This window comes from Limulus polyphemus, unplaced genomic scaffold (assembly GCF_000517525.1).
Source record: "Limulus polyphemus unplaced genomic scaffold, Limulus_polyphemus-2.1.2 Scaffold57, whole genome shotgun sequence".
NCBI classification, from domain to species: Eukaryota; Metazoa; Arthropoda; class Merostomata; order Xiphosura; family Limulidae; genus Limulus; species Limulus polyphemus.
Window position 1 is genome coordinate 69,597 of NW_013665667.1, and position 14,623 is coordinate 84,219.

The window sequence follows — 14,623 nt, forward strand, 5'->3', positions numbered from 1 at the left end:
GTGTGTGTGTGGTGGGGGGGGGTATGGAAATTTCACTTGTCCAACAATACATACTGTAACTCTGAATTTTCTAAATGTATCCTCATAAAAACTGGTAAGATTTTGTTAAAGGTTATAAATATCTTGTATACAAAGAATGTTATTATTTTAATTTAGTGTTTCTACTAAAAATATGTTATTTATCTACTATATGAATGCAAGGTGATTTTCATTTTAAGTATAGAAATATTTTTCTTCATCTTAGAATTTTCATGTTTCATTTGTGTAACCTTAAAAAAACTTTCAATATTTATTTAGATAAATGTTTATATTTTATTTTTCATTTTCTTTACCATATCGCTAGCTGTAGATATTATCATCAACATACAGTACAATAAAATGTTTAAAAATAAGGAATAGAAAAAATGTATGTACCTTTCAATTTCTTGTAGAATATTTTAAAATATCTTCTTTTGGTGATATTTGTAATTTTAGGTCTTTTACTTTTCACATATATTTAATTTTTAATGTTTTATTTTACTTTCCTGTACTTTACCATGTATTTTTCATTTGACACAAGTCATCGATGCCCTTGGGATGTATTATTGTATCTTCGGGAGAGATGTGCAAGCCTACAGCGAAAATATCTTACACTCGCACAAGATTGTAAGCCCTGAGAACTGGGGCTGTGTTTGAGATAAATTTTAAAACAAATAATACATAATTAACTAAGATATAAAAGTAAAACCTAAATACAATTTAAGTATCTCTCCAAAAATAACATATTTAGCTAAGAAAAAACTAAGTGCTATCATGGATAAAGCTGCCACCAACACTACAGGCAGTTACATCTACCTGATGAAGAAAACTCAGAGTCAATTTCAAAATAACTGTTGTTGGATTATAGTATAAAATGAGCTCTCTCTTTAATTACTATAAATATGTATATGTAACAATTAGATGTAAGTTATAAAGCTAAAGTATACGTATAGAAGGTGGACGTGGTACCTGTCAGGGGTTGACAAAATTTATTACTTGTTTGTACTGCATTCAAAAAAAGAACTTTGAAATTTAAGTATCAATAGGGTAAGTAAATTTACTAAATTGTCTAGATGTACATCTGCAGAAGAGGCATTATCTGAGTCAAGATAGCAACTGTGGTTAAAGTATTTTTTTTTAATGTTTCTTTTGAAATAAAGGAATTAAAACTTAGATAACATAAAATTTCATAGCATACATTATAATGTTAATTTCATTCCCATACATTGATAGTAAAAGCGTTTAATTAAACTTTGAATATAACTCAGTGACTTATGCAGAAAAGTGTTTCAAGGGGTACCCATAGTTAAAGGGTTAATCAGTGTGTGTAAGAAAAATTAGGCATTTTGAAGATGTGGTAAATATATATAGATATTTAACTTGTTTTAAATGTTCTGTAGTGAATATGTGTATGGACTTAAATATTTTTATTTTATGAAAGAACATAACATTCTGAAGCAAACACTTCTCAATATTTTGTTTACCACATACTGAGAAATGGACTTGGGATATGCTACATGAAAAATCTGATTATGTGAAATACAGCTCTTAGTTTTTTTGTTTTGTTGGTTGGTTTTTCACAAAAAGTTTGGATTGAGTAGGATTGTTGAATGTAGAGTAATGTATTTCAAGCAACTTTTTCATCTACATTTATATGTATAGTAATATTATATGTATATATTTATATGGTTCAAAAGAATGAATCAGTCAACATGACTTTACAAAAAAAAGGGGCAAGTTAAAGATGTAATTTTCATTTAATTTTAATCCTTAGAATTTTTTTTTTCAATTATGAACAGTTGTTATAGAACTGTTAATACTGCATCTCTGTTGCAGCATGTGTTCATAACTGTAAAATGTAGTTGCCATCGTTAGCAGCTTGAGTTCAAAGTAAGCTAGTGATTATAAGTTGTAACATTATTTTATATCATGGATAATAGTTTTAAACTCTGTGTTGCTGATTAGCAACCACAGAGATATGTACTAATTTTTTAGTTTTTGAAAATGTAAATTTACTGTAACTTGTGTACTTTCTTAGGACATATTTTGATGTACACATCTTAATCTTTACCTTAAAGGAGTTAAGTACTGCTTAAATAATTAATGATTGGAAAAGTCAGTATTTGGTGAAAGTCCATAATGGCAGAATTGTGGAAAACATACACAATTGTACATTTCATAAATGTTTCATTTATTACTACCATGGATTTGCCTGTGAAGTCATCATTAGGTACTGACTGAAATAACTTGCAAGTAGGTGTAAATATATGCTTAACCAAAATAATAAAAAAAAAGGTTGGAAACCTTGGCATTCATCTAAGAGCAAGTGGAAGGAGAAGTGGAGAGGAACACAAGTTGATCTGGTTGTTGTGAACTTCTGTTTATCTCTAATATTTCCAGACTATTTTTTCCACAAGAATCTGAAATTTTGCCTTTTTTTTGGTATGGGGAGGAAGGGATGAAATTGGTGTTCTGTTTCCATAAGATGGGATACAATTATTTAGTCCATTTTCCACAAACTCTAACTTCTGGAATATTTGTTAACTTGTATGTTTAGGGAACTTTCTGTCAGTCTGTCCAATATATATATGTGCAGTATTTCAGTCTTGACACCTTAATTGGTAAACACCACTGTGGCTGTATTTCTCAATTTTGTCCCTGTTGTACAAAATTTTGCCAGATGTTTTGTACAGCACAATGGATTTCATCATTCAGTGTGTTATATATTTTGTGAGAAGATTTTTAATCGTAGCTTATCTTGTACCATTTCTGTCAGTTTTCAATGTCCATTGCTGTAATAAGTGAAATACTTGTGAAATGTACAGTTGTCTCTGTTTTCCCTCAATTCTGTAAGTATTACTTGAATGGAGAAAGTTATTACAAATTGTACTGTAGCTGTATGGGTATCATATACTTTTTTACACATTTTTGAATGCTCTAATATTTAATGTTAGATATTAAGGTGAAAATATTTGAATCTAAATATCTAAATATAAATGTAATTTTCAGAGAACAATAATTAAAAAAAAACTGTAGTGATTTCACTGATTGCCATAATTTCTTTTTAACCCTGAATTTGTGACTTAAACAAGTTAAAATTTCTTAATGTGGTTATAAATTTTCACATTATCATATTTGATAGTACTAATTTTTCACCTTTAATTATTATGTCATAAAGACTTGGGTCTAAGGAGTTGGAGATCACCACAAAAAACTAAAACTGATTTTGATACAACTTCTAAAGTGGTCGTCAAAGTTGGTTTATTTTGACATGGGCTAATTGCTATTTTTAAGGTAAATTTTGGCAAAAACTTGCAAATTCCAGTGCAAACTATATTTGAATAAAAGCAATTATAAACAAAGTACACAAGATGACCTTTGCAATATGTTTTAGCAAAAGGAACAATAGATGAGTTTCATTAATATTTGGATCACATTTTTAAGACTTGTACAACAGCAACATTTAACTTTAAAGCAGAAAAAGCTTTCTCTTTTCACTTTTAGTTTTCTTTTTTTTTTTGAAAACTCTTTTTGATCTCTTTGTCTTTGATAACTTTCTTTGAACAGGTATTTTATTATTGTCCCAACCAACTTCATGGTATTTATTACACTTGAAACATCTTTTCACTTTCAAGTAATAAGAAGCATAGGATTGTCTTTTGACATAATGTGGAAAGTTTTGGTTAAAAGAAAGGCAAATGTTGAATAACTCTTAAGTGTAATGGGCAGCCCTTAGGGCTAGTCATTGGAGCTTCGACCTTACTGCCAATTACACCAAATTTATTTAATTGAAGAATGCAGTGGCTAGTGGAATTCACAAGTCACTAACTCAAGGAGATTTATGGTTAGACTAAAGAAATCGATTCTGAGACTGATATTCAACAATATACATCAATTTTATTTAAGTTTGTACAATGACATACACTTTCTAATAACAAACAGTTAGTTAAACCTTTAATAATCCGTTATTTCTTACACCATCCAACTTTGAAATTAATCATTATTGACAAATACAGTTCACATATAAGATACTCATTCCACTCTATTACAAATATTAACTTCTTTCATATAAATTACTGTTAAAACTACATTGATTGAACAAGAGAAACAGCAATCATACTTACATCAAAGTTGAGGAGATGTATCATTGTAAATTTGTTAACTTCATCATTTTAGAGCATGAAAGTCAATCACTGGTAACCCTTGGAGAACACTGCTGTACAGTTGCACTGGACTTTTGATTTGTCCTGGAGAACTGATTTTTCAGCTCCAGGCATGAGTTTTTATATGATATTTTTTCTGTGTTCTTATGAGCTTCCAAGTAGTATATTTAACTACCTGCAAGTAGTTCTGACACCTCATTGGTTAATTTCTGCAACTCATCAAGCTTTTCCAAAAAAGTACCAAAACTCTCAAGTAATTGGTTACTGTGATGGTGAGTGCTTTGGTTGTCTTCTTACTTATACCACTACTCCAGTCTGTAGTAATGAATTCTACATCAAAGTGCTGATTTTAGATGCTATCATAAACTTTTTAGTAGCCATTACTGTACTACTAGATCGGCATCAGTAACTCGTGACTAGCATTTTTCTCAGTCTTTACGGAGATGCTAGGCATTAGTTCTATATTTTATAACTCTTTAACTCGTGATTCTCAATACTTACTAACTAGCTAACTATCCTTCACCTAGTTCTTGACCTAATTTTGCAATACAGGCATCCTTTCTTACGCCTTTTCTTCATGTGTGTGTACCACACCCAGAAACCTAAGTTTCTTTAGTTTCCTTCTTAAACTCTCTTAAACACTAAAATTAGTGAAGCAATTGTATAAAACTATTTAATATTACCCAGTTGCTTTACTAGTGAAGAAAGTTACTGACGTTTAGTCTTAGAGAATGGAAGCCACAATTACTGCTATTGTTCTAGCATTTTTTAGAACATTAAAATAGTTTTACAGATGTTATATACCCAAGATTTTCCACCATTCTGGGACTGGTTGTCAAATTTTTGGTTAAAACTTCTTCTATTGTCTCATTGGTTTGTTTATTAGAAAAAATCTTGGAAAGCTGTTATTTTATCAAAAATTAAGAAAAAAATTTAGTTTTAATCTATGAAGTTTTAGATATAAATTAACAAGAATTTGTAGTTCTGAATATATATGAATTAAAATTCAGTCATCATAAAAAAATGCATTGCACATAATATAGTGAAATTTTTCATAGGCTTGTCCAGATATAAAAAAGTTTTTTCTTTCAAAATACAAGATTTCAGAGACTACATATCAAGTTCTATGTAAGTGAAGGGAGTAATTTGAGTTATAGCTAGGTTTTTGAAGTATGGTAAACCTGACCTTTATGTGCTGAGCTAATTTTTGGTTAAAATTTTAACATTTTTATTATCTACAGTAAATGCTTTGGTCAGTTTTTGTTGTTGAGTATGCTCTGCTACAATTTCACAAACACATTTATGTATTGTGTATTGATAAGTTATGTGGACCTTATGAGCAAACAACTTTTGTTTTTAGGTAATGGCATACTTTATTTTATTAATATTATTGAGTATAATGTTTAAAACAGTTTTTTAATATGTTTAGTTATTTTTCTTATTAATTTTCAAATGTATGTATATTATTTTGCATTCTTAGTTTATCATAGGGATTTCATATTAATACAAATCACCTGAACTGAAATATTTTTGAATTGTTGTTACTAAAGATATTGATATTAACTAGTGTGTGTGTATGTGTGTTTAGCTGTACATATATAATGAATCAGTACATTCAAACTATTGTAGGTTCAGAGGTTTCATTAACAAAATGTAACTTATGTTTTTAAAAAGGATGTAAAATGCTTGTTCAAATTTTTTCAAAGGTACTGAAGCATTTTACTGGGAAATGTTTCCCATAAATATTCATTTATACAGTCGTGCCAGCCTGTTCACATAGCGGGGCAAAAAATTCCAGCCAGCACTTCATTTTTGCATATTTTATATTCATGAAGTGACATCCAACAAATAGTGAAAGATGATTGGATAATGCTTTCACTCTAGTTACCTCTCCCTGTCTCTATTTACAGCTGAACAATTGATGATGCCATACTGAACCGGTCTTTTTCCTTCTAATTTTGTGATTGGTCAGAATTCAATTTCTCATTTACAAGTACATCTTGCATCATGTATTAGAAACTACTGAGAATATAGTCAACTATGATTTTAATAGGAACAATCTTTGGCCCCAGCTTAAATGGATCAGATAAGCTCCACTTGATGCTAAGTGACAATGAAAAAAACAAAAAATCTGCGTATGTGTATGATGGTGAATTAACATTAACTCTGACAAGCAATAGGATAAGCTGATGAAGCATAATATTAAAACAAATGATAGGCTTGTTGTCCAGATAAATATTCATATCAAGGGTAAAACTAGTCCCCCCCCTTAATGAAACCACTGTAGGTTGAAATATTTCTCGTATACTGATTTATGATATTACACATTTAAAGTCAGTTTGTTATATAAAATCAGACTTGTTACTATACAACTTTTTTTACTTCTCATAATTATAGTTGAATATTTGAATTATTTCCTCTAGGCCAGTTTTATACAGATAGTGGACAAAAAATGGAAACACTTTGGTAAGCAAGGGACAACTAGTATATGCAATGCAGAGGCTACCACACAGGTGTGGAACATCCATTAATTAAGGAAATAACATCCCAGCATGCATAGGGTCATGTATAAAAATGCTGAGCAAGCCTGGTTGCCTATAATTATGGCTGCAATAGGAGATCTTAGTGACTTTGAAAGAGGGGTGATTGTTAGGGTGTGTTTGGTGGGAGCTTCAGTGAGCAAGACAGCTCAATTTGCTGATGTTTCATGAGCAATTTTGTCTATGGTGATGTTAGTATGGAACTCTGAGGGAAAGACATCATCAGAAAAGGGCAACAGTGGGTGGAAGTGCATACTCCAGGATTGTGATGTTTGTGCATTAATTTGAACTGCAAGGCAAAACATGCGAGTAACATAAGATCAATTGACCGCAAATTCCAACTTGAGAACAGTCAGTTTCATCAAAAACGGTCTCCTGGGAATTCCACCTAATGGGATACCATAGTCGGAATGCAGTGCACAAACCACTCATCATACCAGGAAGTGCACAGTTGTGCATCCAGTAGTGCAAAGAGCACAGGCTATGGACTACTGAGTAGTGAAGAATTGTGATACGGTCAGATGAATCATCCTTTACCATGCTCTCGACAAATAGACGAGTGCAAGTGTGGTGCCAAGCTAAAGAACTCAACAGCCCTGAATGGTTGTTTCCAACAACGAAGACTTCTGGTGGCTTCATAATGGTGTGGGGCACATTTTCCTGCTATGGTTTGGGTGCACTCATACTCTTATAAGGCAAGGTCGACTACTAATTGTTACTTCATGGTACTGAGTGATCATCTTCACCCCATGTTACACTATTTCTGTCCTGCAGAGAGGGGTGTCTTTCAAGATGAAAATATCCATGTCCACAGAGCACAAGTAGTCACTCAGTGGTTTGAGGAGCATGACACTGACGTTATCCATATGTCATGGCCTTCTCAGTCACCAGATCTGAACCCAGTTGAGCATGTATGGGATATTCTGGAATAATGCCTGAGGCAACATTTTCCACTTCCATCAACTAGGCGTGAGTTGATTGACTTTTTCATGGAAGAGTGGTGTCGTATTCCTCCTCCAGAATTCCAGATGCTGGTAGACTCTATGCCATAGTGCATACAGGCCATACTAGCTGTAAGTGGTGACCCAACATCCTGTTAAGTGACTTTACATTGATGTTTCCATTGTTTGGCCCACTGCCAGTATACTTAGTTTTTAAATATTGAGAAAAATTTAAATAAAAAAAAGTAGTAATATAGTGATAACAGTCATCTTGATATCAGTTAATGTTCAAACATTTTAAGTGTTATTCCAAAGTTCATCTCATTTTACTAACACAAAAATTGGATGAAATTGTGTTCACAATAAAAAAATGAATTTTTGTTTCATCTGTATATCTCTAGTATTTACATATTGTGAAATAGATTTTACATTTGTTATTTTTACTTACAGATGTGTGTATATCGTCTGCTTACAAACTAATGGGGGCCTGGCATGGCGCAATCTGCGGGTTGTGGGTTCAATATCTCAACACACCAAACATGCTTGCCCTTTCAGCTGTGGAGGCATTATAATGCGACAGTCAATCCCACTATTCGTTGGTAAAAAGAGTAGCCCAAGAGTTGGCGGTGGGTGGTGATGACTAGCTGCCTTCTGTCTAGTCTTACACTGCTAAATTAGGGATGGCTAGTACTGATAGCTCTCATGTAGCTTTGCGTGAAATTCTAAAACAAACTTTATTTATGATTTTTGTATCTCTGTGTTTCAGTAATTGTTTGTTTTTCTTCTGTTGTAATAATTGTTACTGTTGTTTGGGGATCCTGTAATGCTCTCCTTGCTTTACAGAATACGTTAAGTACTTTGTGTTTGTTACATGCCCAAATAATCTTGAAGAGCTGAAGCAGCGAATACTGTAGCCTTCAAAACTGTAACACAAGTGCTGTAAATGTGATTTGCAAACCTGAGTGAAGAACTGTGTTGTAATATCAATGGTGCATGTATTAAATAGCTACAAAGGCAGGATATACAAGATTCGTGGCTATGTTCAACTTTTGCATCATCCTGTATTATCATTTCCCAATGAGTGCAGAAATGGAAAATTTGAAAAGCTATTTTTGAAAATATATACTTCACATTTTGGTAAATAGATTACATGTCAATGTTATTGCAGAAACTAGTATGAAAAGAAAACATTTTTCTATCAGTGTGGTTCTATGTAGTGGATTAAAAGAAATTACTAACTGTGAAAATATATATATATATATTTTATCATTTCTTAATAGCTTTACTTATTTTAATTTTTGTATTGCATCATAAGTATTTACATCAGTTGATTTTGTTTTTTGTAGGTTTAAAGGGAAATCCTTTATCTCATGAACTGTATACCAGGTATAGTAAACCTCGTGGTACTCAAGAACTTCTAGCCTTCCTTCTTGACAATCTTCCTGGTAAGTATAGTACTTTTTTGTATGAAAAATTCTTAATTATTGTGTGATTTACTTCCTTACTATAATGGTACTTTTTTCATTGTTACCCTTTCAAATTTCTACTTTCTTATAAAAACCATACAGTTAAATTGTATTCATGACAGAAAAGTGAAGAAAACCAAAAAAAAACAGACTTTCATACCATAAATTAGAGAATGAGTGAATAAACATAAAATGATTTGAACATGTTATATTTGTGCAAACTTTAAGAAAAGTACATAGCATTAATAACATTAGTTTTGGTAAGTACGTGTGTATCTTTCATAACTTATGTTAAAGTTGTCATATGAAACTTCATGCACTCAATAAAAATTTAACTGCATAAGTTAATGGATTAACTTTAGTCTGTGGTAATTAGAACCAACAGTATCATAGGTTACAGCTTTTTTTTACCCATTTCCAGCTCAGTATCTCTCTTTTTTTTTTTTCTGTGGGCAAATGACGTCATTAAATTTCAAAAATTTTCCAAATTATCTACAAAATTAAACTAAGAAATGTTCAAATTTATAATTTATTCACACTTGTTTTGGATGAAGTAATTAATCAAACTCCACACTGCAAGTTCTGATTTAGATTTTTTGCACTCCTCCCACTTCCAAATTGTAATTTTTAATTTTATTTGGGAGGTACAAATATTTAAACTTCCTACTTGAGTAGATAAAAACTTGCCAATTTATGACACAAAAGTAGCAAATGTGTCACCTTTGTACATATTTGTTGTTTATTTCTAGCTCATATAGAACTATTTTTCTTTTTGAAATGGATTATTGATTTTTGAACTTTCTAGTTATTACATCAGAATCATTATGAGTACAACTTCAAATAATAATCTGAGTATATTGTTTTTGTTACATAAAGTAAAATTACTTTTGTTGGTTCTCCTAGTTGTTTGTTTATTTTATTGAACTAATTAGTTTGTTTATTTCTTTTTGAAACCAGTGGTATCTTAAGGTGTAAACTTAGAGATTTGAGGAGAGTCTTTTTTTCTCTCCCAATGACTCAGGCATTTACCAATACAAATATACGTTCAGAAACATTATAGGGCATATGGCAATACAAATTTGCATTTTCTTTGTTCAGGATAATAAGACCTTACACATCAAGCAAATGCTCTTCCATCCTATAGAAATTGCTACTAATGTTTTTTGTTGTTGTTTTTGAATCCAAACTACCAATTTCTTCTTTCATAAACAAAGCATGTCCTCAGGACAATGGGACAACAATTAACTGAATGCCAATTATATTTTTGTAATTCACTTGTATGCATCTCCTGGATTCTGGATCAAACACAAAATCTTTTGCATGTTTAGCAAGTACTCTTACCAAGTTAACTAAGGGGGTTGCACCTTTAATTCAAATCTTGGCTTTTGCATGTCATGCCCTTTTGCAGTGTTAATTCAGAATTACATTAAACAACTTTATTAATAACTAGCTGGAGTACCCATCCCCTGGATGAAAGTTATATAAATTCATGATTAAAGAAAGGTTATCTTAGAACATGAAAAGTTGCTTCCCTTATATGTAATTGTAAAGAATGCAAAAATGCCCATAAAAACTGCAAAATGCAAAACCGAAAATTTATATGTACATCTTCATGGACCCAATAAACCTCCATACCAAATTTGGTGAAGATATATCCACAGGAGGTGAGGTAGTGGTAAAAATTGCCCATAAAAACTGCAAAATGCAAAACTGAAATTTTGTATGCATCTCCCCAAGGATCCAATGAACCTCCATACCAAATTTGGTTAAGATCCATCTACATCCTGTGAAGTAGTTACATGGACAGACAACAGACAGTACTATTATATTTATATAGATGCATGTCATCAAACTTAGCATGAAAATATTGTTCCTAATTCAGATTTATGTCATTTCTGTATTTTAATCTCAGAAAGAAATACTTAAAAATTATTAATATTAATTTTTCTGAAATGAATCTGACCACTTATTTCTCCCTTAAGAATATTCTAACACCATAAATAAGCTGCTGCAGTTTCCATCCAATTAGAAACAGTAATTATACATAATTACAAGCAAGAATCTAAAATTGAACCTCCTAACTCCTTGATTTGCTGAGATATCAATAAATTTGTCAAACACACCAGAGGAGTCCATTCCCTCTTTTTCTGAATTTTAGATTGTTTGCTAATCAGTTTTACATGGCTGATGGACATTTTTATATCCAGTGTTAAGAGCATATTCTCCTCTACACAAGTCTTACAAATCTGTGTTCAGTTTTGATGTTTTAAGCTAAGAAGAAGTGTTTAATTTGTGTTGATCAGATTTGCTGCACTGAACAGTAACATGATTTTTAACCTTTTTAAAGCTTACTTAGAAAGCCAGGTAAATTATAGTAGTTTTGGAATATTCTGTTCTAGTGAGTGATATGTATATATTTTGTCTTAAAATGCATATTTAAAAGCTACATGAATTATTTTTTTGAACACCCAAATATATGAGACTCAACAAGGTTTACTGAAGAATGTCTTCAATTTTTACTTGAATGCAAATGAATTTCAGTAAGCAGTAAGTACTACAGGTCCTTGTTTGTATGTAAATACTTAATTTATTTTGATATATTTTATTCATAAAAATAAGTAAAAATGTAAAAACTGGAAACTTGCAGCTTAGCTTAACAAAACTTTATTAAAATAAAATTTCAAAAACTTCATGAAGCTCGAGAGGGTGTGTAACTTGATACCTCTCAATCGCATGCTGTTTATGTTAAGTGTAAAAGAAACAGATAATTGGCTCCATCTATGATTTTTTGCTTTTGACATGAGGATTACTGTTCCAGTGGGTACAAAGTACTGCAGTAAAACCATTAAATTGAAAGGAAGCAAATGTGAAAACATTTGTAGTTGAAACTGCTAAGATAAGTAATTTGGAACTTTTTGATCAATACTGCTGTAAGTATAAAAGAAAAAACTGTATTGTTCATTTTATTTCAATTTTTCATTTCACTCTACTTAATTTCACTACTGTTAGGATTAGGATAGAGAAAATAAGAGCTAAAATATAAAGTTTTACTGAGAAAAAACATGACACTCATTTACGAGGTTCTAAAGTTTATGTGAATGAAATATAAAACTAAGATGAAAAGACTTATTTTTATTCTTAGTGTGAAAATCATCTTTCACTAAGACTGACTCAGTAAATTCACTGACAAATCTGTAGTAAAAGTATTAAAAAAATGTATTTTTTTGTGTGTACAACAGACTTGTAATGTTCAGTAAAATCTGGCCAAATTTCATTAAAATGTACATAGTAAATTCATAATTATAGCTTCAAAGGTATGGGGTCAATCTGTTTGCTTGATATCATGAATGAATGGTTAATGTTGCTAGTAAGTCACTTTTTAAAAATCCAAAATTTCACATTCGTTCCTTCTCGCATACAGTGTTTAACCTTGGGCCTTTTCTTGGGACTGAGGGACAGTTACCAGCTGGGTGTAAATTTTTCTGAATTACTTTCATTTTTGCATCACACACAAATTGGATCAAACCAAGACCTCTCATATTTTAAGTGGGTGCTGTAGTAGCTGATTTGAAGGGTTAAGCCGCAATTAATTACTGTAATGCACTTTTTAACAACTGATATTACCACATGCACAAAAGAAATGGAACTGGATCAGAGGAGTCTACTGTAATTGCATATTAGGTGAAAGTACACCATTCAAGTATATGCTTGCTTGTAAATATTAGCACCAAATTCAAATTGCACATTGTTGTGCATTTACTAAGTTCTGAAATATTTAATAAGAAGGTAGAATTGTGACTTGCAGCTTTTCTACTTTATTTCTGTTGATGAATAGATAAAAGCAAAACTGATCTGAGTTTAGAAATTAGTTTTGCTTTTATATAGAAATTAGGAGACTTTACCTGAGGAGTAAATCAAGCGAAAAAAGTGATTATTTAGTACAACACCTTTTTTTTTTCAAAATGTTTTTGGAAACTCAGTAGAATTGGTAAAGAAATACTTCACTATAATTTAGTAATCAAAAATCATAATTTCAACAAAAATAAAATAAAAACAAAGATGTGTAAACTGTCAAATTAATTTCCTGTCGTTCTTAATAAATGTCATTTCTCTAAATGATTAAAGTACCATTGGTCAAGGTCAAATACAATTTAAATCCATGATAAAGCTGTTTTTGGCACAATTTCAGAACATTTCTTTTTAAAAACAATAACATATTAATGCTTTAGATTGAAAAGAATAAATTTTGAAGTTTTAGGATAGTCTGTTTGTTAATGATATATGAAAAGTACAATGATGTGTTTTTTTACTGAATTTTATCTTGAACAGATATTACTAGTGAGAAGTTTTACTAAAGCTTCAATTACTTTATGAGAAACATTCACCTGTGTTTTCCTACTCAGATTAAGCATTTTCACATTTTAGAATAGTTATAGCTAATTTCTGTTTATTAAGGCAAACAGTATAGTGTTTAAGTTTTTGAACTTTTAGGGTTAGCAATTCAACAAGAATTGAGTCACAGTTTGTTCAAAATCAGCCCAGAAGTTTTAACTTTAATTCATATTCATATAATATTCTACATTCACCATAATTATTCAAGCATGTTCTCATATTTTTTTAGTGTTACATATAAAATGTAAATAATAACAGTTAAGTTGTGACAAAAAGAAGTTCTTTTTCCTCTATTGGCAATATGCATTTCTAAAATAATTTTGAAGTATACTCTTTCATTCAATTCACCACGTGTCACTGAATTATATCAGTATAGCTTAGGAACAAGTGATGAATTGATCGATAGACTAGTTTCATATTCATTCTTAGTATTTTGAACAAGTTGTCTGCTGAATAAATCCAAAGAATAAATTAATTTTGTCAATGCTACATATTTTTCAAATCCTATGTAACTATTGGTTCACTGTGGTAGGTGAAAGAAAACTGAAAATACCAAACAGGTGTAATATACATACATCCCAACTCTCATGAACTGACCATAAAGTGTATGACTTTGGCCACTCTTTAACAACTTTTTACTTTTGCACTGCAAAGTGGATCATGATCAACCTTAATTTTTATTGAACTTAACTAATATTACACTCTCAAAAACTTGTCTTTTAGTATGGTATTGATTGTTCACTAGTGTTTGATGTTGAATAGTGACTGAATTAAAGAGTGGTAGATGATGGTGGATGTACCGTTTTTGATTTGTTTTCAACATAAATGTGAATTGTTACTCTATGCTTGGGAACAAAATAAGATGGTATATCAAACAAGGTGCCCATATTTCCTAGCGTTACAATAACTGATTGTGATGTATCAGTTACAACTGTAGTTGAAACTCAACTGTATTTTTGAAATGGTATTAGGAGTTGTGTTGATGACAAAAGATTCTTTTATGTACAGCAAGAATGCATAAAAAGTGCTAGGGAATTTATGTGCATCCTATAAGCATGCTGAAATAATAAGTCGTATCACAGGACAGAAAATAAAAAAAATGA

The 14,623-nt window shown here is 31.0% G+C and overlaps 1 protein-coding gene across 1 annotated transcript in view; it reads left to right on the plus strand.

The window, feature by feature from the left end:
• Positions 1 to 14,623, plus strand: part of LOC106464062 (CCR4-NOT transcription complex subunit 6-like) — an 84,383-nt gene that overhangs the window by 15,539 nt on the left and 54,221 nt on the right. The window contains exon 4 of the mRNA XM_022391952.1: positions 9,009 to 9,107. Coding sequence (XP_022247660.1) covers positions 9,009 to 9,107 — 99 coding nt within the window. The remainder of the gene's footprint in view (positions 1 to 9,008; positions 9,108 to 14,623) is intronic.